Here is a 27,062-nt window from a genome sequence, read left to right on the forward strand (position 1 = left end):
GCAGACATAGCTATATAAAGTATTTATCCCCTTAGTCACCACTGCTTTGAAACCCAGTGAGCATACCTCTTTGTACAACACGCCATCTTTTAATTTGTTTTGTTTGCGTGGCGAACATGTGAGGATTTTATTGATTTACAAAACAAACAACAGGGAGCTCACTGTACTCGTATAGCAATAAGGGTTGGCTTATTGGTCATTTTGAGGTCACTGACGTTGACTTCTACCTTAATTAATAACACAATGCTTACAGTGAAAGAGCCAGTAATTGACTTGTACCTACAGATCATTATATATTTTTCTGTTTTGATTTTCTGTCTGACAGCAGCAGCGTGCAGGGTCAAAGACAGCCGGCCCCCCATGTCAGTGGTCTAGGATGGCCAGTGAAGGCACCAACATCCCAAGTCCTGTGGTGCGCCAGATTGACAAGCAGTTTCTGATTTGCAGTATATGCCTGGAACGGTACAAGAATCCCAAGGTTCTCCCCTGTCTGCACACTTTCTGCGAGAGGTAAGCCTCCTTTGTGCTTAGAGAAGGGAGTTTCACAGGCTGACCTCCTACAACCTACTGCAAGATTCTTTCCCAGAATTCTACAGTTACCTTTGAGAGAAAACTAATCTCTTGTGCCTTTGCCAGACATTGAAAAACAGAATCATGAGTTGCAAATAATTTACTTTATTTCAAACCATTATAAGTGAGAGAAAGCAATCTAGTAACTACTGATTCATTTACACAAGAGATGGAGCATTAAATAAGAATGTTAAGTTGAAAAATCTTTTAAAACTTCCCTTTGTTCTTTGTGAAACAGTTTTTGTCCACAGCAGATCCCTACAGAGGGTCTTTGAGAGTCAATTAAAAAAATCTATCGTTTCCTCCCATATAACAAATCAGGTAGAACATCTGCATATATGAGTGGTTACTTCAAAGGGTATAGCTTATTTTCCAAAGATTCTTCAGACACATACTAATGTCACATTTGAATGCTATGTTGTTTTAGATAAAGAAAAAAATATATGTATTAAATAAATTACCTGACTATGTAATTTGCTATATGTGAAAACAGACTTCCTTATTTATCTTCTTGATAGAGTATTTGTTTTTGGAGAGGGGTGTTAATCAGTTATCAAAATATACTTTTACCCCATTGTTTAACTTACCATGTAAGTATAAGTTTGTTAGTAATTAGTTTATCTTACTTATAAATATTTCCCTAGTGAAGTTATATAACTTTCTTAAAAATAAATATGGTAATTATGTTTTATAGCATTTTGTTAAATACATTTTTATCATTATTTAATATACATACTGAAAATACTTTACTTCCTATGATAGAACTGGAAATCAGTATTTCAAATGGCTTCAAATCTATGCTGATTACACAAATATCTGATTTAACATGTCTTTATTATCTGACTGACCATTTTTTGAGTTGATTTACTTTGCAAGTTTCAATTGCAAAAGAATAACCATATCCTTCATGGTGGTGATGGATGGAAGGAGAAGGTAGATTTGTTACTAGCAGTTGTGGCTTTTTGTTTGTTTGGGGTTGTGTGGGGTTTTGTGTGTGTGTGTGTGCTTGTGTATATGGGTTTTGGTTTGTTTTAGTGGTGGTATATAGAGCACTTTTTATTTTATTCATGTTATACTTTGGCTTAAGTGCTTAGTAATTCATATTCCAAAATAATTAGAGCGTGATTCCTCCATCCCCTTAATGGGTACACCTAAAACATGAATACCAGGTAATCATTCATGTGTCCCTGGGCACACATGATAAGATGGTTTCCCGACGTACGGCAGTCAGCATAGCTTGGCAGACACTCTCTATAGAAGTGCGTTCAGAGCCACTCAGTCTGAGCTTGGCAGAATTGCCCCATATCCCAGGATTCAGTGTCCAGCCTATCTATTGTTTGGGTCCTACTTCCTCACCCTGACAGGTGAGAAGCAACACTCTGGCTGCCCTAGGTCTGCCCAACCTACTCCCACTCCCCATCCAATAGCTAGTGGTGGAGACTTGTGAGATCCTGCTACAGCAAGTCCTTACAGAATGCTCTGTGTTAAAATTGTTCCAGCCTCATGCATGTTGAGATGATTTCCTCTTCTTTTATTTTTTATTTTATTTATTTATTATTTATTTATTTATTTTGAGACAGGATCTCACTCTGTCAGCCAGTCTAGAGTGCAGTGACAGAATCACAGTTCACTGCAGCCTCAATTTCCCAGGCTCCAGAGATCTTCCCACCTCACCTTCTTGAGTAGTTGGGACCACAGGTGCACACCACCATGCCTGACTATAGAGACAGGGCTTCTCCATGTTGCCCAGGCTGGTCTCAAACTCTTGAGCTCAAGCAATCCAACTGCCTCGGCCTCCCAAAGTGTTGGGCTTACAGGTGTGAGCCACTGCGTCCAGCCGAGAAGATTTCTGTTTGAAGGTGTTGAAAGTGCTGGCGACTTTCCTTAAAATTTTTGAGACAGAGTCTTGCTCTGTCACCAGGCCAGAGTGCAGTGGCACGATCTCAGCTCACCGCAACTTCCACCTCCTGGGTTCAAGTGATTCTCCTGCCTCAGCCTTCCGAGTAGCTGGGACTACACGCATGCGCAACCATGCCCAGCTAGTTTTTGTATTTTTAGTAGATACAGGGTTTCACTATGTTGGCCAGGATGGTCTCGATCTCTTGACCTCATGATCTGCCCACGTCGGCCTCCCAAAGTGCAAGGATTACAGGAATGAGTCACTGCGCCCGGTGGGGAAATTTTTGTTTATGCTGAGACAAAACTTTACAGCTTGTCTCACTGTTGGGAGAGTGAGCTTTAGGACCCCCATGTTCAGCCTCTGCTGGACATTCACACTGGCTACTCAGTGAGCACCTTACAGTCACTTTCTTATCCCACATCTTCCAAAACAGCATCAACGGGCTTGAAGGAGAGCAAAGCCAGACACAGCTGCTGGCCCCTTGGAACTCACAGCCTAGTGGAGGAGCCAGTCATTAACCCCCTAATTGCTCAGACTAATGTGAAATTAAACCAGTGACAGGTGCTGTACACGAGAAGTACACAGGAAACAATATAATAGAGGAATTTGGCCGGGCGCAGTGGCTCAAGCCTGTAATCCCAGCACTTTGGGAGGCCGAGATGGGCGGAGCATGAGGTCAGGAGATCGAGACCATCCTGGCTAACCTGGTGAAACCCCGTCTCTACTAAAAAAAATACAAAAAAACTAGCCGGGCGAGGCGGCGGGTGCCTGTAGTCCCAGCTACTCGGGAGGCTGAGGCAGGAGAATGGCGTGAATCCAGCAGGCAGAGCTTGCAGTAAGCTGAGATCCGGCCACTGCACTCCAGCCTGGGCGACAGAGCGAGACTCTGTCTCAAAAAAAAAAAAAAGAGTAGTAGAGGAATTTGCCCTAATCAGGGAAGGCTTCCTTGCAGAAGTGATGATCATGCAGAAACCCCAATGATGAGTAAAAATTAAGCAAAGGGGAGTGAATAGCATTTGAGGTATGTGCAAAGGTGCTATAGTGGGAGGTTGCTATAGTGAGTGAGAGGTGCTACAGTGAGAGGGTTATTCAACACTGGGGAAGAACTTAAATAAGCCCACTGTGGCAGGTATGCAGCAAATGAGGGGACGACACAGAAAATATGCAGGTTGTAGGCCATATGAGATGTGTAATCTATGTTACCATGTATGTATTTTTTTTTTTTTTTTTTTTTTTTTGAGGCGGAGTCTCGCTCTGTCGCCCGGACTGGAGTGCAGTGGCCGGATCTCAGCTCACTGCAAGCTCCGCCTCCCGGGTTTACGCCATTCTCCTGCCTCAGCCTCCCGAGTAGCTGGGACTACAGGCGCCCGCCACCTCGCCCGGCTAGTTTTTGTATTTTTAGTAGAGACGGGGTTTCACTGTGTTAGCCAGGATGGTCTCGATCTCCTGACCTCGTGATCCGCCCGTCTCGGCCTCCCAAAGTGCTGGGATTACAGGCTTGAGCCACCGCGCCCGGCCATACCATGTAGGTATTTTTGTCTTTGTTGTAAGAGCAGTGGAAGTGGAAACCATGGCAGGGCTTTCATCTCAGATGGTGTGGGAGGGAGATTTAAATGACTAACTTTGAATTTTGAGAAGGTCACTCTGGTTGCAATGTGGAGAAGTGTTAGAGGGTACAAGGATGGTAATATAGCAGGGGATGAAGAGAACTGGAGAGGTTAGAAAGATATGTAGGCATTGACATGCTTTGGTGGTGGGTTGGATATGGAAAATGAAGAACAGTAAGGGAGTTACTGTTTTAAGAATGACTCCTAGTTTCTGGTTTGTTTAAATAAATGGATGGAGGTGCTATTCATCAAGAATGGGAGAGGATACAGTCTGGGAGCAGATCTTGGGTTTGGTTTTGTTCATGTTGAGTTTTAGGACCTGCAAGACATCTAAGAAAAGATGTCAAGAAGTCAGCTAATGGGGCTCAAAGGAGATGTCTGTGGGAAGAAATATAATTGTGGGAGCCTTATGCTTGTAGCCACACATGTGATGTGAATATAATATTCCAGAAAGAGAAGAGGTCTCATGATGAATGGAAACTTGATTAACTGAAAACTGTACTGACTCAGAAAAGATAGAGCAGACAGGAGAACCTTGTGAGTGTGGTGTCATAAAGTCAAGGGAAGAGAAATTTTTCAATAAAAAGGAAGGTGAGCAGAGCAATAGTCAAGCTTAATGATACTTCCCAGAAGTCTAGTAAGATAAAATTGAAAAACATCTGCTGGATTCAGGCGTCATTAATGACCTTAGCAAAAGCTGTTCATGTCTGGTATTGGTTCAGGGCTAGCTACCTCTGTGACATAGAGAAGATCAATGAATGTCTTTGATGTCAGGTCTATTCATCTGCAAAATAAGGGGAATGGGGCTAGGTTGGTGTGTTTTGAATTGTTTGGCTAGGTACTGGAAAAATTGTACAGTCTGATTATTGAGAGCTTAAGATTATGGTGCCAAACTGCCTGTGTTTGAATTCGTACTCTGCCCCCGGCCAGCTAAGTATCTTGGACAAGTACCCCGGCCTGTCTCTGTCTGTTTCGTCATGTGTCTCAAGGAATCGTAACAGTAACGACCTCATAGGCTCTTTGGAAGTACTTTGAATTCAGTGAGCAGCATTGGAAGTACTTTGAATTCAATGAGTCATTATTGGTGACACACTTCTTTAACTAAATGAGTTAAGTTGATACCTGTTGAGTAGAGACAAGGAGAAGAGATGGTGTGGCTCTGACTCTGGGTGTCCCATCCTTGCATCAAGCAAACCTTTCCACTTTGATGTGTTTTTCATATCTCATTATGATTTTGTATGTAAGAAGAATTTCATTGCTAACAAAAATATTTGATGTGTTTCTTCCATTTTCAAAGTCCATACATTTGTGAGCCCACTGCTAGATATTGTGAGCCAGTGCTTCTCAAACTTTAACATGTATGCAAATCACATGGGGAGCTGACTCAGCCAGTGTCCGATGGGGTCTAAGATTCTGCATTTCTACCAAATGCATCCCCCAGGGAGGCTGAGGCTGCTCATCCCTGGACCACACTTTATGTGCCAAGGCTCTGGAAAACACTACAAAGGCCAATGACATTTTTTTTTTCCTTGAGCATAATCATTTGCCTGATTAGTGTGAGTACAGCTTACCTGTTGGTTTCTGAAATATTATCTTTCTAGTAAAGGAGACTGGGATGGGAGTTTCTGCCAAATACCTTGTGTAGTCACTGAGAACATGTATCTGTGAGAAGTGGTGGTTTTGCACTATGCTAAGTGTCCCTCCACCTCTGCTTCTGCAACAGGTGCCTGCAGAACTACATTCCCGCCCACAGTTTAACCCTCTCCTGCCCAGTGTGCCGCCAGACCTCCATCCTGCCCGAGAAAGGGGTGGCTGCGCTCCAGAACAATTTCTTCATCACGAACCTGATGGACGTGCTGCAGCGAACTCCAGGCAGCAACGTTGAGGAGTCTTCCATCCTGGAGACAGTCACTGCTGTGGCTGCGGGAAAGCCTCTCTCTTGCCCAAACCACGATGGGAATGTAAGTGGTCGGATGGCAGATACTGCCCGGGAGCATGACTACTGTGGCCTTGGGGAGGCTTTGGGCACATCAGAGATTACACATTGAAACAGAACTCCATCTGGAAAAACGAGTAATTAAAAAAGATTTTACCAGCCCTCAGACTACTTTACCTGCTCCCTTTCTTTGACCAGAACTATTTAAATAACAAAATCAATCTCCACTGTGTCTCCTTCACACATATTGTTGGTATCCCCAGGAGAGCAAACCAGTAGCTATTTGCAAGCTGGGCATACTTTGACCTACATAAACATCTGTGTAATAAATTATGGATACAGATTTAACAATGGATAAGTTCTGCAAGTTGTGAATGATTATTAAAATGTTAATTAGAGTTCTTTATTTTTCTTGGGAGGGATATTTTCTCATGCTACATGAGACCTTATTCCTTATTAATAGATAGAATTTGAAGCTATGTGAATCCCTGGTAGTAGATTATAGATTATGAATTCCAAACATATTTCCTGCTACTAGTGAGTACAATAACAGTTAGAAGCTCAGGAGGACCTGTGTGTACCATCAAGTAACTGATTCACAATAGCTATGTAACCTGAAGAGGCAGAATTGTGTAGTGTCTAAGGACATTGGCTTTGGAGTCAGGCTGCCTAATTCAAATCCTGCTCTTAAACTTATTCCCTGTGCCAGCTTTGGCAAGTTTATTAAACTCTCTGTGTCTCATTTCCTTATCAGTTAAAAAAAAGTAATAATAGTATTTACCATATAGAATATTGGAAGAATTAAATTTTCAAGTCATGTAAATCATATAGTAACATCTTGATAAATATCAACTTTAAAATTTTTTAATTAATGACTTTATATTCATCTCGTTTGTATATTGGTCACTTCAAAAGTATTTGAAACTGCTTAAAATAGAAGGCCCAGGTATAATAAAACCACTAAGACAAGCAAGCAGTCGTTAGAGCAAAGCAGTTCTTATTAGCCACACTACTGTTTATTTACCTCATCTCCCAGCATTCTCTCTGCACGCTGTGCTGGAGCCTCATCAGCCTCCTAGAACCTGCCAAACGGTTTCCCTCCTCAGGGCCTGGCTGTTCTGTTCCTTCTGCCTGGGTTGCTCTTTGTTCCCTCTTTATGTGGTGAGCTCATTCTCTTCCTTGAAGTCTCACTGCAAATTTCTCCTGCACACAGCAGTCTTCTCCACCTGTACCATCTAACACAGATCGCCTCTTATAGCCGGTTGCCCTCCATCATGTCCCTTCTTTCTTTCCTCCCTGGTGCTCACTGTAGTCTGCCTGCCATCAACTGTGTATTTGTGTACTTATTAGTCCTGGCTTTCCCTCTAGAATGTGAGCTCTGGGAGGGCAAGGACCTGTCATTAGACCCCTAGCACTGAGCGCAGTGTCTTATACATAGAAGTCAATACATATTTGTTAAACAAATTTGCCAGACACCGTATTTGGCTCCTTAAACCCCCCTCTGCAACGTAGTTGTTAGTTACTTTCACTTTATAGATGAAGAAACTGAGGCTGGAACAGTTTAAGTCACAAAGCTTGCTGGGCATATCGTAAAAGCTAGCCCTGGAGGAAACAGCATCCTCAGCTTTCTGGTAGCCAAAACAAGAGAAGGACACCTGTAACGATTTAATTGAAAGCACACCAGGCTATTAATAACTATCAGTTTTCCATGCATTATACACCAAGGGAAATTGATCGTGTAAATTTTGTAAAAAGAACTTTTAAATGCTGCCTTTGAAAGCAGTTTGAGTATTTTCCTCATGACCGCTTCTCACACTGGTACTTAGTGAATGCTGAAGCTGTCTTTGCCTGGAGCTTGCACTGTAAGTACTAGTTCTGGGAAGGTATTTCTATCAGGTGTAAGAGTGCGCCTTAAAATGAGACTTTCAGGAGACGTGACTTGATAGAGGAGTAAAGTCTTCGAAACATTAGGTTGTTTTGTTTTTTATGGGTTTTTCAGTTTTTGTTTTTGTTTCTGAGATGGGGTCTCCATCTGTCATCCAGGCTGCAGCAACACGTTCATGGCTCACTGAAGCCTCATCTTCCTGGCTTAAGCGATGCTCCCACCTCAGTCCCGTCCTCTGCCCCAGTATCTGGGACTACAGGTGCATGCCACCACGCCCAGCTAATTTTTGTATTTTCTGTAGAGACAGGGTTTCACTATGTTGCACAGGCTGGTCTCAAACTCCTGGGCTCAAGTGATTCACCTGCCTTGGCCTTCCAAAGTGCTGAAATTATAGGTGTGTGCCACTGTGCCCGGCCGAGCTAATATTTCTGACTGTCATTATTTCTCATGCTACATGACAGCCCCATCACATCCCAAATTTACACCAGTGCCTATAGTAGGTCTCCTGATGTTTCTAAGGGCCAGACATGGTGGCTCATGCCTGTAATTCCAGCACTTTGGGAGGCTGAGGCAAGCCAATTGCTTGAGCCCAGGAGTTTGAGACCAGGCTGGGCAACATGGCAAAACCCCACCTCTACCAAAAATACAAAAATCAGCTGGGCATGAGGGGGGTGCACCTGTAGTCCCAGCTACTTAGAGGCTGAGGTAGGAGGATCCTGTGGGCCCAGATGTTGAGGCTGCAGTGAACCATGATTGCCGACCTGTCTCAAAAAAAAAAATTAAGAAAAAATAAATAAATGTTACCTCCATAAGTAAAGTGAGAATGTCATGAAATTCAGGCAATAGCTTGTAGCTCAGGGAAGCAACTAGAACATGGAGACAGGGGAGGTGAGGATGAGGCACAGGTGGACCTGAAAAGAAAGATGGGGAGAGATTGGGATGAGCTGTGAATGTCATTAAGAACATGTTTGATGTCAATTTCTTAAATTGCAAAAGCATCAAAGCCTTCCGAACAGGAGATAGGTATTTTATTGACATTTTGGAGGAATGGGGTGGAAGACACTAAAGGCTGGGAAACCAATTATGAGTCTACTGAATTGTCCAAATGAGAGATAAGAGGTGGAACTATAATAGCATCAATGGGCCCGGAGAAGAGTGTGAATTTCAGAGAAAAGAGTACTCTTTGACTCAGGAATCTGCCTCCCACAAATAAAAAGGCATGTGCTAAAGTCTGTTAAGCTAAGCTATTAAGATCGTGAGAACTTCAGCAACTAAAATTAATCTTATACTAGGTCACAAAGAAAATATCACTATATTTTCCCATTGTGTAAATCAAGTTCCTGCCCTACAATGCACTAGAATTACGTTAGTAACACATGTTTATGGGGAAAAAACAAATCTCCTTTAAAAGTTAGTAATTATTTAATCAGAGAAAATAATAGAAAATTGGACTATTTACAAAATATTGGAAGTGGAAACTTTTTCTATCAAATGTGCAGGGTCAAATCTCTACCCAGGAAATTTTATAGGTTTAAGTATTTTCCTTTTAAAAAGAATTCCAGCCTGGGCAACATAGTGAGTCCTCATCTCTACCAAAAAAATCAAAACATGAGGCCGAGCACGGTGGCTCATACGTGTAATCTCAGCACTTTGGGAGGCCAAGATGGGTGGATCACCTGAGGTCAGGAGTTTAAGACCAGCCTGGCCAACATGTTAAAACCCCGTCTCTACTAAAAATACAAAAATTAGCTGGGTGTGGTGGCACATGCCTGTAGTCGCAGCTACTCGGGAGGCTGAGGCAGAAGAATTGTTTCAACCTGGGAGGCAGAGATTGCAGTGAGCCAAGATCATGCCACTGCACTCCAGCATGGGCAACAGAGTGAGACTCTGTCTCAAAAAAAAAAAAAAAAAAAAAAAAAAAGGTTGGGGGATGGGCAGGAGGATTGCTTGAGCCCAGAAGGTCGAGGCAGCAATGAGCTGTGATCGTGCCAAAGTACTCCTGCTTGGGTGACAAAGCAAGACCCTGCCCCTACCCCCACAACCCCCAAAAAAAGAATTCAACTCAAGTTAGGAAAAGAGTAATAAAATAAACATATGGAACATATACAAAGAAAGAAAAGAACAGAAATATCTATACATAGTATAGTATGTTTATTAAATACACAGTATATATATTTCTGTATTTTAGGAAAAGCTAGAAAGGTCTCCCATTTCATTTGTGATAATTTGTGATATGCTTATAACCCTGATACCAAAACTTAATGAAGATAGAACAAAAAGAAAATCATTAGTAGCTTAATTTATGACATTAGCTGTAAAATTATTAAATAAAATACCCCGGCAAATTCCTTTTTTTTTTGGCTGAGTCTCACTTTGTCACCAAGGCTAGAGTGCAGTGGCACTATCTATCATGGTTCACTGTGACCTCCAACTCCAGGGCTCAAGTGATACCACTGCCTCAGCCTCCAGAGTAGCTGGGACTACAGGCGCATGCTACCATGCCTGTCTAATTCTTTAAGTTTTTGTTGAGACAAGGTCTTATGTTGCCCAGGCTGGTTGCAAACTCCTGGCCTCAAGGGATTCTTCCACCTCAAGGGACCTCCCAAAAGTGCTAGGATTACAGGCATGAGCCACTATGTCCAGCCCCCCAGCAAATTCTTTTTTTTTCTTTTCTTTTTTTTTTTTTGAGACAGAGTCTCTCTATGTTGCCTAGGCTGGAGTGCAGTGGCGTGATCTTGGCTCACTGCAAGCTCCGCCTCTTGGGTTCACGTCATTCTCCTGCCTCAGCCTCCCGAGTAGCTGGGACTACAGATGCCCGCCACAATGCTCGGCTAATTTTTTGTATTTTTAGTAGAGACGGGGTTTCACCATGTTAACCAGGATGGTCTCGATTTCCTGACCTCGTGATCCGCCTGCCTCGGCCTCCCAAAGTGCTGGGATTACAGGCGTGAGCCACCCGCCCGGCCTGCAAATTCTTAATATGTAAAAACACTTACAAATTAAGAAAAATATGAGCATCATAAAAGAAAATGAGCAAAGAACTCAGAAAATCCACAGAGGATATATAAATGCCTAAAAATCATATATGGAAAAATGTCAAGCTTCACAAATAATCAATTCTTCTCAAATTAACTAACAATTTTTTAAAAGGTAGTAACCAGCGCTCTTGAGGGTATGTATGGTGAGACATTTTCATATGCTATGGGTGGAAGGGTAAATTGCTCTTCAGAAAGTTTATGTCAATTTGACAAAATATAATGAGTATTTTACACAACCTCTCATTTTTTAATCCAGTAATTCCATCAGTGGAAATATTTCTAAGGAAATAGCTAGAGCGGAGGATAAAGATCAAAAATTGGAAATAATCTAAATGTGCAACATTAGGGGGCAAGAATGCTTGGAAAATTAGCAGCATGTGCCTTAAATAATTCTATTGTTTGATTATAGATTGTAGAAGTTCATTGCTGCTGTTTTGAAACAGAAGTCTTCATTATTCAAGCCAAATGCATGCAATGTTCCAGATAAATTGCTGCAGTTAGTTGCTGTGAGTAGATCTTTAAAAACAATCCAAGCATCTGAAGGTTAATAAAATCAAGTCATTAACAATAAAGCAGGGTGCTACCATCCCCACTGTCTGATGCTGATTAGCACGGGTGAATGAAAGCCTGTCATCAACTTCAAGTGCTGTGACACTGTCTGTCTTCTAATTAAACTGCCATGGTGGCATTGTTCAAATACAAAAGAAAAAGAAGAATAATGGCCAGTGATCTAACAGGTTCTTTGCACTTAAAGCAGACACTTGAGCTCATGCCTCATGGTCCCTGGAACACAAATGATCATTAAACCCTTTTATTGGTTGCTTAGGCACCTGACTATCAAGGGTGTCAAAGGTGCAAAGGAGAGGTCCTCGTTTAGACTGCCCTGCTGCTAACAAGTTTCCACTTCCACTAACAAGTTTCCGCTTCCATATCAGGATCAACTGTCAGTGCCCTTAAGAAGCCTCAGGGCTGGCTGCAAGGCCCTGACCCTCCTTTTTGCATGTTAGGAATGCATAGGATCCCGCCAATCTCTTCTGGTGAACAGAAGCGGTGACTATCCATCAACAACAAGCTCATCCTGGCTTTTGGCCTGCCCACCCACCCCAGGCTGCACCAGCATCGTCTCACTGGAGGTGGATGAAATGGATGAGCTCAGCAGAATTACAGGCCCCACACAATTAGCTCTCAGCTTGAACCAAAGCTGTCAGAACCCAAGCACAAGCCTTTGAGAATGACTAGCTGTTGATACTTCAAAATCATTTCAGGGCCTTGGCTTCCCAAGACACACTTAAGATATTGAACTAGAAATAATAACCCAGGTCTGCTGCTATCTCTTCAAAGCTGTGATCAATTTTTGTTTGTTCGTTTCTGAAGTAAAATTCAGGCTGGGCTTGGTGGCTCACTTTGGGAGGCCAAGGCAGGAGGATCACTTGAGGCCAGGAGTTTGAGACATGCCTGGGTAACAAAGTGAGACCCTGTCTCTACAAAAGTGAATAAATACATAAATACAAGATAAAAAATAAAATTCACATCACATAAAATTTAATATTTCATCCATTTTGTTTGTTTGTTTGTTTTGAGACAGAATCTCACTCTGTCACCCAGACTGGTCTCAAATTCCTGGGCTCAAGCAATCTGCCTGCCTCAGCTTCCCAGAGTGCTGGGATTACAGGTGTGAGGCACCGAGCCTGGCCTGTTTCTTTTGTTTTTGTTTTGTTTTGTTTTTAATGATTTTAATTTTTTTAAATTTTTTTTTAGAGACAAAGTCTTATTCTGTCACCCAGACTGGAGTGCAGTGGCATGATCATGGCTCATGGCAGCCTCAATTGCCCAGTCAAGTGATCCTCCCACTTCAGCCTCCCGAGTAACTGGGACTATAGGTGCATGCCACGAACCTAGCTAACTTTTTTTTTTTTTTTTTTTTTAGGAGATAGGGCTTTGCTATGTTGCCCAGGCTGGTCTCGAACTCCTAGGCTCAAAGGATTCTCCTGCTTGGACCTCCCAAAGTGCTGGGATTATAGGAGTGAGCCACTGCACCAGATCTCAACCATTTAAAAAAGTACAACTAATGTGGTTTTTAGTATAGTCACAAAGTTGTGCAAATATCAGCACTGTCTAAATTACAGAACATATTCATCACCCCAAAAAGAAACTCCATGCCCATTAAGCAGTCACCTGCTACTCCCTCCTCCCACTAATCCCTAGCAACCATCAGCCTGTATTCTGTCTCTGGGTTTGCCTCTTATGGACATTTGATATAAATGGAATCATATAATATGTGAGTTTTAGAGTCTGGCCTCTATCAGTTAGCATGTTTTCAAGTTCATCCATGTTATAGTATTTTAGTACTCTTTTTAATGGCTAAATAATATTCCATTATATAGATATACCGTAAGTTATTAATCCATTCATCAGTTGATAGACATTTGAGTTGTTTCCACTTTTTGGCTATTATGAATAATGCTGCTGTGAACATTCATGTACATGTTTTTGTGCAGACATATGCTTTCAATTGTCCTGGGTATGTACCTAAAAGCAGAATTGCTGGACCATATGGCAATTCTATGTTTAATTTTTTAAGGAACCACCAACTGTTTTTTTTTTTTTAAGACAGAGTCTTGCTCTTTTTCCAGGCTGGAGTGCAGTGGCGGAATCTCAGCTCACTTCAACCTCCACCTCCCAGGTTCAAACAGTTCCCTTGCCTCAGTCTCCCGAGTAGCTGGAACTACAGGTGCATGCCACCACACCCCGTGCATTTTTTATATTTTCAGTAGAGACAGGGTTTCATCATCTTGGCCAGGATGGTCTTGATTTCTTTTTTTTTTTTTTTTTTTTTTTTTGAGACAGAGACTTGCTCTGCCACCCAGGCTGGAGTACAGTGGTGTGATCTCAGCTCACTGCAGCCTCTCCTCCTGGGTTCGAGCAATTCTCCTGCCTCAGCCTCCTGAGTAGCTGGGATTACAGGTGCATGCCACCATGCCCAGCTAGTTTTTGTATTTTTTTTTTATTATTATTTTGAGACAGAGTCTCGCTCTGTCCCCTAGGCTGGAGTGCAGTGGCACAATCTCGGCTCACTGCAACCTCCGCCTCCTGGGTTCATGCCATTCTGCTGCCTCTGCTTCCCGAGTAGCTGGGATTACAGGCGCCCGCCACCACGCCTGGCTAATTTTTGTATTTTTAATAGAGATGGGATTTCACCATGTTAGCCAGGATGGTCTTGATCTCCTGACCTTGTTATCTGCCCACCTTGGCCTCCCAAAGTGCTGGGATTACAGGCGTGAGCCACCACGCCTGGCCTTGTATTTTTTTTTTCTGTAGAGATGGGATTTCACCATGTTGGCCAGGCAGGTCTCAAACTCCTGACCTCAGGTGATCTGCCCACTTTGGCCTCCTGAAGTGTTGGGATTACAGACGTAAGCCATTGCGCCCGGCCTGTTTTTTTTGTTTGTTTGTTTGTTTTTTGTTTTTCTTTGAGACAGAGTCTCACTCTGTCGTCCAGGCTGGAGTGCAGTGACATGATCTCGGTTTACTCCAACCTCTGCCTCCTGGGTTCAAGTGATTCTCCTGCCTCAGCCTTCCGAGTAGCTGGGATTACAGGTGCCCATCACCATGCCCATATTTTTAGTAGAAACGGGGTTTCTGCCATGTTGGCCAGGCTGGTCTCCAATTCCTGGTCTCAAGTGATCTTCCGAACTTGGCCTCCCAAAGTGCTGGGATGATAGGCATGAGCCACCATGCCTGGCCAGAAACCACCAACTATTTTCACAGTGGCTGCACCGATTTACATTTCCACTAGCAAAGCATAAGTGTTCTAATTTCTCAGCATCTTTACCAACCCTTATTATTTTTGATTTTTTGATTCTAGTGAGTATGCAATGGTATCTTGTTGTGGTTTTGATTTGCATTTGCTAAATGATTAACAATACTGATCATATTTTCATGTGCTAATTGACCATTTGTATATCTTCTTTGGAGAAAGTCTATTCAAGTCCTTTGCCCAGTTTTGAATTGGGTTGTTTATCTTTTTGTTATTGAGTTATAGAATTTTTAATATGTTCTGGATTATTATACCCTTATCAGATATGACTAGCAAATATTTTCTCTCATTTTGTGGGATTTCTTTTGACTTTCTTATTAGTGTCCTTTGATTCAGAAATACTTTTAATTTAACGAAGGCTGATTTCTCTATTTTTTCTTTTGTGCTTTTGGTGTCATAGCTAAGAATCCGTTGCTGATTCAAAGTTATGAAGATTCACCCGTTTCCTTCTAAGATTTGTATAGTTTTAGCTTACAGTTAGGTCTTTTATGTATCTTGAGTTCATTTTTGTATACGGTTTGAAGGAAGGGTTTAATTTCATTCTTGTATATGTGAATTTCCAGTTACCTCAGCATAATATGTTGAAAATGCTATTTTTCCCGTTGCGTTGTGTTGACACCCTTGTCAAGAATCAATTGACCGTAGATGTATGGGCTTCTTTCTGTACTTTCCATTTTATTCCATTGATCTATATGCCTATTCTTATGCCAGTACTACATTGTTTTGATTACTGTAGCATTATAGTCAGTTTTAAAATTGGTAACTATGAGTCCTCCAATTTTGTTCTTTTTCAAGATTGTTTTGGCTATTTAGTAGTTTTCAGTATTCAAGTCTTGCATTTCCTTGGTTAAATTTATTTCCAACTATGTAATACTCTTTTTGATAATATTGTAAATGGATTTTTTTTTTTTTTTATAGAGACAGATCTCACTATATTGGCCAGCCTGGTCTTGGGGCAAGCAATCCTCCTGCCTCAGCCTCCCAAAGTCCTGGGAATACAGGCATGAACCACCATGCCTAGCTTGGATTTGTTTTCTTAATTTCGCTTTTGGCTTATTCATTGTTAGTGTTTAGAAATACAACTGATTATTGTTTGTTAATCTTGTATCCTGCAACTTTGCCGAATTCATTTATTAGCTCTAATTGTGTGAATGTGTGTGTGTGTGTGTGTGTGTGTGTGTGTGTGTGTGTATTCTTTAGGATTTTCTGTATATAAGATCATGTCATCTCTGTATAGAGCAATTCTTAATTCTTCCTTTCCAATTTTGGTGCATTTTATTTCTTTTTCTTGCCTAAATGCCCTGGTCAGCACCTTCAGTACATTGTTGACTAGAAGTGATGAGAGTGAATATCCTCTTGTTCTTGATTAAGTATGATGTTAGCTGTGGGTTTTTTGTAGATGCTCTTTATTAGGAGGAGGAAGTTCCCTTCTATTTCTAGTTTGGCATGAAACGATGTTGGATTTTGTTAAATGCTTTTCCCACATTAATTGAGACAATAACGAGTTTTTTTCTCTCATTCTATTAATGTGATGTATTACATATAGTAATTTGTCTAGGTGATCCACCCTTGCATTCCTGGGATAAATCCCACCTGCTCATGAGGTATAATCTCTTTAATATACAGCTGGATTCAGTTTGCTAGCATTTTATTAAGAATTTTTTCATCCATATTTATAGGGGTTATTGGTCTGTAATTTTCCTGTGGTATCTTTGGCTTTGGTATCAGGGAAATACTGGCCTAAGAGAATGAGTTAGGAAGTATTACCCCTCAACTTCTTCTATTCTTTTTAAAGAGTTTAAGAAAGATTGGTGTTAGTTCTTCTTAAAATATTTGGTTGAATTCACCAGTGAAACCGTCTGGTCCTGGGCTTTTCTGTGTTGGAAGTGTCCTGATTATTGATTCAATCTCCTTACATATTATAGGTCTATTCAGACTTTGTATTTCTTCATGTCAGTTTTGGTAGTTTGTGTGTTTTTAGGAATTTGTCCATTTCGTCTAAGTTATTCAATGTGTTGGCATAAAACTATCCACAGTATTCTGTTATAATCCTTTTTATTTCTGTGATGTCAGTAGTAGTTTCCCCACCACTTTCCTTCCTGATTTTTGTAATTTGAGTCTTCTCTCTCTCTTCTCCCACACCACCCCTGCTGCACCGCCCCCCCCACCACCTTGCTCTCTCTCTCTGGTCAGTCTAACTAAAGTTTTATCAATTTTATAATATCCTTTCTGTCAATTATATACTGTCCAACTTTTGTCTTAAGTCTATTTTGTCTGATATTAGAATAGCCACTCTAGCTCCTTTTTGGTTACAGTTTGCATGAAATATTATTTTCATTCTTTCACTTTCTTTTTTTTCTTTTCCTTTCTCTCTCTCTTTTTTTTTTAAGAGATGGACTTGCTCTGTTTCCCAGGCTGGAGTACAGTGGCATGATCATGTACTGCACTGCACTCATACTCTTGGGTTCAATTGATATTCCTGCCTCAGCCTCCTGAGTAGCCAGGACTACAGGCACATGCCGCTATGCTCAGCTAATTTTTGTGGGTTTTTTTAATAGACAGGGTCTCTCACTATGTTGCTCAAGCTGGTCTTGAACTCCTGGACTCAAGCAATCCTCCTGCCTCTGTCTCCCAAAGTACTGGGATTACAGACATGAGCCACCACATCTGGCCCATCCTGTCACTTTGAACCTATTTGAGTCTCTGGGTCTAAAATTAGTCTCTTATAGAGAGCCTATAGTTGGATTATGTTTTCAATCCAGTCTGCCAGTATCAGTCTTTCGATTGGAGATTTTAATCCATTTAAATTAGTTAACTTAATTACTGAAAAGAAAGGCTTTCTTTCCTTTTGTCATTTACTATTTTTTTTTCTGTATGGCATATCTTTTTGTTCCTCTATTCCTCCATTACTGCCTTCTTTTATGTTTAATAGATATTTTCTGTTATACCATTTTGATTCCCTTCCCGTTTATTTTACTATACATATTTTTATTTTTCTGTATTGTTTGCCCTGAGGGTTATAGTTAACATTTTAGCTTATAATGATTTAATTCAAATGAATACCAACATAATTTCAATAGTATGTAAAATCCTTGCTTCTTTTAGCTTATATTTATATGTTATATGCTCATCTACATAGATTTGTAATTATAGATTATGTGGTTTTATGCAGTTTTATTTTATGTCATGTAGGAGTTAGAAACCAAAAATGCATTAATACTGACCTTTATATTTATCTATGTGGTTACCTTTACCTGCTTTCCTTATTTTTTCATGTGGACCCCAGTTACTTTGTAGTGTATCAGATCAGGTTAGCTTGCAGGAATCCCTTTGGCATGACTTGTAGGGAAGGTATACTAGCAACAGACACTCAGTTTTTGTATTTCTGGTAATGTATTAATTTTTCCTTCATGTTTAAAGGATAGTTTTGCCAGATAAAAAAGTATTGGTTGTCAGGCTTATTTTTTTTCAGCAGTTTGAATATGTTGCCCCATTGATTTCTGGCCTCTATAGTTTCTAATGAGAAATCTGCTATTAAAAAATCTGCAGCCGGGCGTGGTAGCTCACGCCTGTAATCCCAGCACTTTGGGAGGCTGAGGCAGGCAGATCACCTGAGGTCAGGAGTTTGAGACCAGCCTGGCCAACATGGTGAAATCTTGTCTCTACTAAAAACACAAAAATTAGCCGGGGATGGTTGCGCGCACCTGTGATCCCAGCTACTCAGGAGGCTGAGACAGGAGAATCGCTTGAGCTCAGGAGCCAGAGGTTGCAGTGAACCAAGATTGAGCCACCGCATTCCAGCCTGGGTGACAGAGTGAGACTCATCTCAGAAAAAAGAAAAAAAATCTGCTTATGGAATATTTCTTGTACAAGATGAGTCACCTCTGTCTTGCTGCTTTCAAAATTCTCTCTTTGTTTTTGTCTTTTTATGTTTTGGTTATACTGTTTCTTGGTTTGGATCTCTGAGTTTTCCGGTTTGGATTTTATTAAGTTTTTTTTGGATGTGTAGATTTGTGTCTTTTATCAAATTTGGGAAATTTCCAGCCATTACTTTTGCAAATATTGTTTCTTTCCCTTTCTCTCTTCCTCTCCTCTGGGACTCTCATTAGGTATATTTGGTACACTTGATGGTGTCCCACGGGTCTCTTAGGTTTTGTTACTGTTTCTTCCCCCCCTTTTTTTTTTTTTGCTTCACAGACTGTATAATCTCAATAGCCCTGTCTTCAAGTTAACCTTCTTCTTCCTGCTTGAATTTTCTGTGGAACTTTTCTAGTGAATTTTTCATTGCAGTTATATTTTTTAACCCTACAATATTTCTATTTGGCTTTTAAAAAAGTAATTCCTATCTATTAATATCCTCCATTTAGTGGGACATTGTTCTTATAGTTCTTTATATATGGTTTCCATTAGCTCTGTGAGCATATATGAAAGAGTTAAAGTCAAGTAAGTCCAATCTGGGCTTCTTTAGGGAGAGTGCCTATTAATTTCTTTTATTCCTCTTTGTGAACTTTGCCCTTTTTTGTGTGCTTCACTTTTTTCCAATGGAAACTGAACATTTAAAGTAGTATATTGTGGCGACTCTGGAAATCAGAGTCTTCCCTCTCCCTAGGGTTTTTTGCTGATGATTATTACAGTTTTTTGCTGTTGTTATTTGGTGACTTTTCTAAACTAATTATTTTATATTTTTTCATTCCCCATTTTTATTATCCAATGGAACTAATTTTGTAAAGTTTGTATTTTTTGTCATATGTGGCTAATGAAGTCTGTTCCAGTAGATTAGCTACCAACCAGTGACATGACATAGATTTTCTTTTTTTTTTTTTTTTTTTTTGAGACGGAGTCTCGCTCTACCACCCAGGCTGGAGTGCAGTGGCCGGATCTCAGCTCACTGCAAGCTCCGCCTCCTGGGTTTAGGCCATTCTCCTGCCTCAGCCTCCCAAGTAGCTGGGACTACAGGCGCCGCCACGTCGCCCGGCTAGTTTTTTGTATTTTTTAGTAGAGACGGGGTTTCACCGTGTTAGCCAGGATGGTCTCGATCTCCTGACCTCGTGATCCGCCCGTCTCGGCCTCCCAAAGTGCTGGGATTACAGGCTTGAGCCACCGCGCCCGGCTGACATAGATTTTCTTATGCTGCTGTTTTCAGTAACATCACTTCCCTGCAATCATTTAAAAATATGAAATAAAAAGAAGGATAATAATAGTAATGGATGCTGATCTTTTGTCTTACATGATGAACTCTGGTCTTGAGGATTTTTACATTTTTAGTGACTCTATATTATTTTGCATCCTTTTCTCTCTTCCAATGAGTGTTATTTGTCATCTCGCTTCTTACACTGCTGGGGAACTTCAACTCAGACCACAAAATGCAAAATATATGGTATAGTATTTGCAACTTCTAAATGCAATGTGCACACTGATTCCCAAGTAAAATTTGCCTTTGGTCCAGACCCATTCCAGACATGAGGCCATGCTCCCTTCTTCCAGTGAAGATGTGGGAACTCAGTCCCAGACTAGATTAGTTTGGGAAGAGTGCCATTGGATTGACTAAGCACTGGTAATGTGGCCTATTCCCTCAGTTCATATACTTATATTCGCCCCAACACCCTAAATAACCTGAGGGAAAAAGTCTTTTCACATTCTATTTTTGGTCTGTCCTCTGGTACATATGACTGGCAGTGACAACCTACTTTAAAGAGACCTCCTGAGCACTGACCATGAAGATGAAGTATTAGTAAATGCTAATCTAGTTGTATATAATCTAGAGATAAAATGGCTGGTAAAAGTAAACCACCTTTGGCTGAAGCCATGAAGTAATAAAAAAGCTCAGCCTTCATCGGAATGATGTTTCACAAACCCCAGGGGATGAAATTTTTCCAAAGGAAATCTCAGAATTTAGTGGAGAATGCTCAACTATCCTGCCTTCTGCCAGGAAGGAACAGAAGTCCTCTGCCAGAAAAACAGGTAACCTCTTGGATTAAGAGGTTTTTTTTTAATAACAAGTAAAATATTTATGATATGGGGCTTATATATTGTTACCAAGCATTTGCGGATACTGCATATAGTTTTAGATCATTCTATTTCCTGAGCACATGAAGGCAAGCAATATGGTAAAATATCCAAATGCAACCCAAAGTATAGTCTTCCCTCACTGGGGAAATCCCTTGCAAGTACCCCTTAGCTCATATGGTCCCTCAGCAAATAATTATTGAACAGCTTCTATAAGCTGTGCTTTCCACTGGATTGTATCAGACTTGGACCAAAATAAGGTGCAAATGACCAGTATTATAGTCTTTCTGTGGGATATTTGAATTTTCATTTGAGTTTGTTTATTAAAACATATTTTAATGAGAAGTGTGAATACTTTTTTCCTTTTTGAAATAGGGTCTCCCTCCGATACCCAGGCTGGAGTACAGTGGCACAATCATAGCTCACTGCAACCTCGAACTCCCAAGCTCAAACAATCCTCCCACCTAAGCCTCCCAAGTAACTGGGACTACAGGCATGTGCCACCACGTCCAGTTAATTTTTTAAATTTTTTTTGTAGAGACAGAGCTTTGCTGTGGTGCCCTGGCTGGTCTTAAACTCCTGGCCTCAAGTGATCCTCCCACCTTGGCCTTCCAAAGTGCTGGGATTACAGGTGTGAGCCACGGCACCCAGCTGAAAAATGCATAAAAGAAACTTTGAGCAGAGAATGCATAAAATAAACTTCCAATTGATGTTTCAAGCGTATTCCTAAAAGGCCTGCAGAGGAGCAAAGTACATGAAATTACATCTTTATGTGACAAAACAAAAGTGTCTTTCTAAACCTCTTACTTACTATGTACCTACTTGAAACTATGATAAATATGAAATTTAAAATTATCTTGGACATGGTTTGAAGGGCTTTTATCTGAATTTGGTTCACCAGAAAAGATTTTTTCCAGAACACATGTAGTATGAGCAAGCTGAGTGCTTTATTCCTGGGAGAATCTTCTCCAGAAAGCACTATGGAACATAGTGAGTCTTAATGAGGAAGGAGGTATCCCTTGGTTGGTCTTACAAATGCCACCCGAATCATAGCTAAGAGCCTCCTCTCATTCACTCATTCAGCAGTGTTGTTGAATACCTACTAAATGTATGGTATTATCTAGGCTCTGGAGGGGAGAGTTCCTGGGCTTAGGAATTTAAAATCTTATATTTCATAAATTGAGTATAAATAAAAGGAATTTGGTGACTGCCTTCACTTTGTGAAAATCCATCAAGCTGCATTAAGATTTATGCTGTTTTCTATGTTGTGTTATACGTCAAGAAAAAGTTTCTCCTGAAAGTGCTTTGGGAATTGAAAACTGGAAGACATTATTTCCAGTTGAGAAAACAGGGTAATACCTCTACAAGGAAGCTAACTTTCTGGCTTTATGTTATATTGTTACTGACAGTTCATCATTGTCAGGGTAAGTCATCATCATCATCATCCCCACAGCAGCTACAACATATTAAGAACTTATTATGTACCAAAGCCAGGTGCCATCTGAATTCTTCGTGCATACTAACCTACTTATTCTTCATAGTAGCCCTGTGAAGTTACTATTACTGTCTCCATTTGACAGAGGCAGAAATTGAACACAGTGAGGCTGAAAATTTGTTCAAGGTCATTCAGCTAAATAAGTGGTGAAGCCAAGAGGCAAACAGATCAAACCTGAATTCTTATTTGGATAAGTCTCTTAGCCAAATAGTAGCAGTTCTCAAAGTGTAGTCCAGGAACTCTTGTGGGTCCCAAGACATTTTCAAGCAGTCTTCAAGGTCAATGCTATATTCATAATCATATGAAGACATTATTTGCTTTTTTCACTCTCATTCTCTCAAGACTGTACAGTGGAATTTTCCACATGCTATGTGATATATGCTATCACAACGAACTCAATGCAGAAGCGGATACAAATCTCCAGCTATCTTCCGTTAAGCCAGACGCTGCAGATATTTACAAAAATGGAAAACAATGCCATTCTTCCTACAACATGTTTTTGTTTTTCACAATATATTTATTTTCATAAATTACATTATTCACATTAACATTTAATGGGCTTATTACTGCTTTTAATAAATTAAATACTTTAAAATTTTTATCAGTTCTAATTTTTAAAAATTTGATTAAATACTAATTTTTAAATTTTTTGTAGAGACAGAGTCTCGCTATGTTTCCCAGGCTGGTCTCAAACTCCTGGCCTCAAGTAATCCTCCAGCCTTGGCCTCCCAAAGTGCTGGGACTATAGGCATAAGCCACTGCACCCAGCCTAGTTTCAATTTTTAATATAAGAAATATCTATAAATATAACCCACATACACAAAAGCTCTTTTGGAGCCCTCAATAATTTTTAAAGATTATAATGGGGTCCTGAGATCAAAATGTTTGAGCACCACAGCCCTATACTGTTCTGCCTTAGAGTGGATACCCAAAAGCTGGTTTTATGGTTACAGAAGGAGCTTAGAAGTCAGCTCCACTTCTGAGACCTGTCACATGAAAATGTATCTTCCTTTTCTCCTGTGAAGCTGGACTTAATAATGCTGACATTCTGGGGTGGCTCTCATTTAATTATGAGAGACTGCAAGGCAAGTGCTTAGTGTAGAGTAAGCCCTCAGCCCGTGGCCCAGAACCAGGAACTTTTCTTGTGTCATCCACAGGTGATGGAATTTTACTGCCAGTCCTGTGAGACTGCCATGTGTCGGGAGTGCACGGAGGGGGAGCACGCAGAGCACCCCACAGTTCCGCTCAAGGATGTGGTGGAACAGCACAAGGCCTCGCTACAGGTCCAGCTGGATGCTGTCAACAAAAGGTGGGGGACCCTTCCCCAAACCCCCAACTGGCTGCCTGTACTTGAGGCCTGGCCTCATGGCCTCTTGTCTAGGTATAGCAGGAGGTTCATATTTCCCTTGAGATATCAGGCTTTGTGGGTAAAAAAGTTATTTTATCATGGATTTGTTGTCATAAACTAATGAGTGTGGAAGGTTGTCTTCTGCCTGTTGGTAGAACTCCAACCTCCTTATGTTATGAGTGGCATTTTTCTTTTAGTACCTAAGTATGATTACATGAATTAACGTACACTCAAAGAAAGTGCTCTCAGGAGAGTTCTGGAATTCATCCCTGAAACCAGGCTCTCTGAGGAGCTTTCCTTATCTGCTGTTCCTGACACACATACAGGCCATTTTGTTGGCTGTGATTGGCTCCTTTCTATCTGAGCTCTGCAAAATGGTCTTGAGCAATGATTGCTAATTTTCCTTGTTTTCCTGTTTCCAAGTTCCTTCTCTGGCACAGAAATGAAGGAACAGAGTAGCTGAGTGGTGCATGAGAAAGACCAAAGAGAGGAAATGAGAAGCCAGCAGGAAAGCAGACAAAATAAATCTCTCTACTGATAGCTGCAGTGAGAAAAGTGTGGTTGTTCTATAGTAATTCAAAGAACTTGGAAACTTACGAGAAGTTCTCAAGAACCTGAGTATGGATAGTGTTTTACGTGGCTAGGGGAAAAGACACAACTATCTAGAATAGTGGTTCTCGGCCATTCAGCAATGCCTGGAGACATTTTTTGTGTCACAACTGTGTGTTTTGGCAGGGGGTTGGGGAATGGGAGGCAGGGCAGGGAGAGCTATTGGCATCTGGTAGAGGACAGGATGCTCTTAAACATCCTACAATGCACCAGACGGCCCCTGCAACAAAGAATTAACCTGGCCAGAATGGCTTTTCAGAGAACTTCAAGTCTTTATACCCTTAATTAATTATCAAAATTGGACAATTGATGGTAGATTGAAATTGACAATTTTGATTGTCTCTAAAGAGACAAAGTCTCTTCTCTCTAGGGCAGTAATTATGTCTTATCTTATTCTGTTTTCTGGTTATTGCTTTTTAAAGATGATGAAAGGCATAGAAATTTTTTAAAACAAAATGTAGTGTTTAGATAGATTTTGGAATATTTCTGGGTTGAGGTTAAATAATGACCTTTAACGACTGTCCACCAGGCTCCCAGAAATAGATTCTGCTCTTCAGTTCATCTCGGAAATCATTCATCAGTTAACCAACCAGAAGGCCAGCATTGTGGATGACATTCATTCCACCTTTGATGAGCTCCAGAAGACTTTAAATGTGCGCAAGAGTGTGCTGCTTATGGAACTGGAGGTCAACTATGGCCTCAAACACAAAGTAAGACCAGAATCATTACAGATGTCCTAGAAGAGACATGATATCCAAGGGCACTCGCTTATTGTTTCCTAATAGCAACAAGGGGTCCTTAAGTGTCATCGTTGTATAGTAAACTATAGTTTTCACTGAATGTAATATCCAGCTATTTTTTTCCCCTATTTTCAGCAAAATTCGATGACTCTGTGACTTTAAGTACTAGTTTATAATTTGACAAGAGGCACGGTTGAATATAATATAATGCTTTCAGGATTTAGAGTTAAACTGGATTGTTTTCATTCCTCAATTATAACGTGAAATAGTTTCTTAATTGCTCTCTCACCCACACCAACCTGTTAGTCAGCTTCAAATTGAACCCTGACTGCAGCCTTTGTTAAACTCTGCATATCTGTTCACAAAACAGGGATGAAAAACCTCTGGTGTTCAGGTGTGGAGAGTTTTCATTTGTTTACTTCCTGCTCCTTTAGACGGTGATGGGGCAGCTTTGGACACTGGGGAAAGATACCGAATAATGAATATTTCAGATGTCAGGCATAGCAATTAGTTTGCTATGCTCTTGGTTTTCTGTTTTCCCCTCTCCAAAACACATGAGCCAAGAAATACATGTGTGGAAGAGAGGGCAAGGCGGAAGGGAAACCTCGAGAAGGTACTGGGAATACAATTTAGGACGTTGCATTAGCACTGGGTTCCCTGGGTTGACAAACACCACTTGCTCAGAGCCACCTGCGTGGGCAGGTGTAGAGCCTCCTCCTCTCTGGGGGAGGGCACTGCTCCGGGCTGGGCCCCGCCCTGTGGGACAGCTTACCAGGCCTCCGGTTTTCCCGCAGGTCCTCCAGTCGCAGCTGGATACTCTGCTCCAGGGGCAGGAGAGCATTAAGAGCTGCAGCAACTTCACAGCGCAGGCCCTCAACCATGGCACGGAGACCGAGGTCCTGCTGGTGAAGAAGCAGATGAGCGAGAAGCTGAACGAGCTGGCCGACCAGGACTTCCCCTTGCATCCGCGGGAGAACGACCAGCTGGATTTCATCGTGGAAACCGAGGGGCTGAAGAAATCCATCCACAACCTCGGGACGATCTTAACCACCAACGCCGTCGCCTCAGAGACGGTGGCCACGGGCGAGGGACTGCGGCAGACCATCATCGGGCAGCCCATGTCCGTCACCATCACCACCAAGGACAAAGACGGTGAGCTGTGCAAAACCGGCAACGCCTACCTCACCGCTGAACTGAGCACCCCGGACGGGAGCGTGGCAGACGGGGAGATCCTGGACAACAAGAACGGCACCTATGAGTTTTTGTACACTGTCCAGAAGGAAGGGGACTTTACCCTGTCTCTGAGACTCTATGACCAGCACATCCGAGGCAGCCCGTTTAAGCTGAAAGTGATCCGATCCGCTGATGTGTCTCCTACCACCGAAGGCGTGAAGAGGCGCGTTAAGTCCCCAGGGAGCGGCCACGTCAAGCAGAAAGCTGTGAAAAGACCCGCAAGCATGTACAGCACTGGAAAACGAAAAGAGAATCCCATCGAAGACGATTTGATCTTTCGAGTGGGTAAGGAGAGGGCTTCTGTGCCTGATGCCTGAGCTGGCACTGGTTAAGGGGTAACTGGGCACGTGTCATTGCAAATAGCAACACTGCAGCCAGGAACTCTACCTGCAGGTGTTGGGAGATGCCAACTGTAATATTTGGCAGAATATTTGGGAGAACCAGTGCCAGCTGTAATATTTGATACCTTTGTTAGTCGAGCTTATGCAGTCTCCTCCAGAGATGATATTTCCTTCTCTTCCGCCTCTAGTCTCCTCCCTACTCCCTCCTTTCTGTTCTTCCTCCTCTTTAAAACACAAGGGCTGCATATTCATTGTAGGAAATTACAAGCTGAAAATAAGCCAAAAGAGAAATAGAAAAATTATAGCACCCGTAATCTGAAAATCTTAAAGGAAAAATTGTCAATCCTCCCCCCACCCCCACCCCCACCACCAACGCCCCTCTTCCCTGGGAGTGTCTTCTTGTGCCAGAGCTGAGGCTGTATGCTGGGCAGAGCATCTGATGCCTCCCTGTCACTGCTTCTGCATTGCAGGAGGGAGGGGATGTGTGCATTGCAAGTTGCAACCACCTCTAGCTGTGTGTAGCTGGAGAGCAGCCCG

General features: G+C 41.5%; 1 protein-coding gene across 7 annotated transcripts in view; it reads left to right on the forward strand.

Annotated features, from left to right (window-relative positions):
- The window catches only part of TRIM2 (tripartite motif containing 2), a 135,850-nt gene that overhangs the window by 67,401 nt on the left and 41,387 nt on the right, over window positions 1-27,062 (forward strand). For 4 of the 7 annotated variants that reach the window (XM_010382882.2, XM_030917470.1, XM_010382883.2 and 1 more), the window contains exons 2-6: window positions 326-510; window positions 5,801-6,038; window positions 23,412-23,563; window positions 24,741-24,921; window positions 25,746-26,469. In XM_010382882.2, the coding sequence (XP_010381184.1) occupies window positions 326-510; window positions 5,801-6,038; window positions 23,412-23,563; window positions 24,741-24,921; window positions 25,746-26,469 (1,480 nt within the window). The remainder of the gene's footprint in view (window positions 1-325; window positions 511-5,800; window positions 6,039-23,411; window positions 23,564-24,740; window positions 24,922-25,745; window positions 26,470-27,062) is intronic. The other 3 variants (XM_030917479.1, XM_030917474.1, XM_030917483.1) reach the window with 2 other exon arrangements.

The sequence above is a fragment of the Rhinopithecus roxellana genome, chromosome 2 (genome assembly GCF_007565055.1).
Source record: "Rhinopithecus roxellana isolate Shanxi Qingling chromosome 2, ASM756505v1, whole genome shotgun sequence".
In the NCBI taxonomy this organism is placed as follows: Eukaryota; Metazoa; Chordata; class Mammalia; order Primates; family Cercopithecidae; genus Rhinopithecus; species Rhinopithecus roxellana.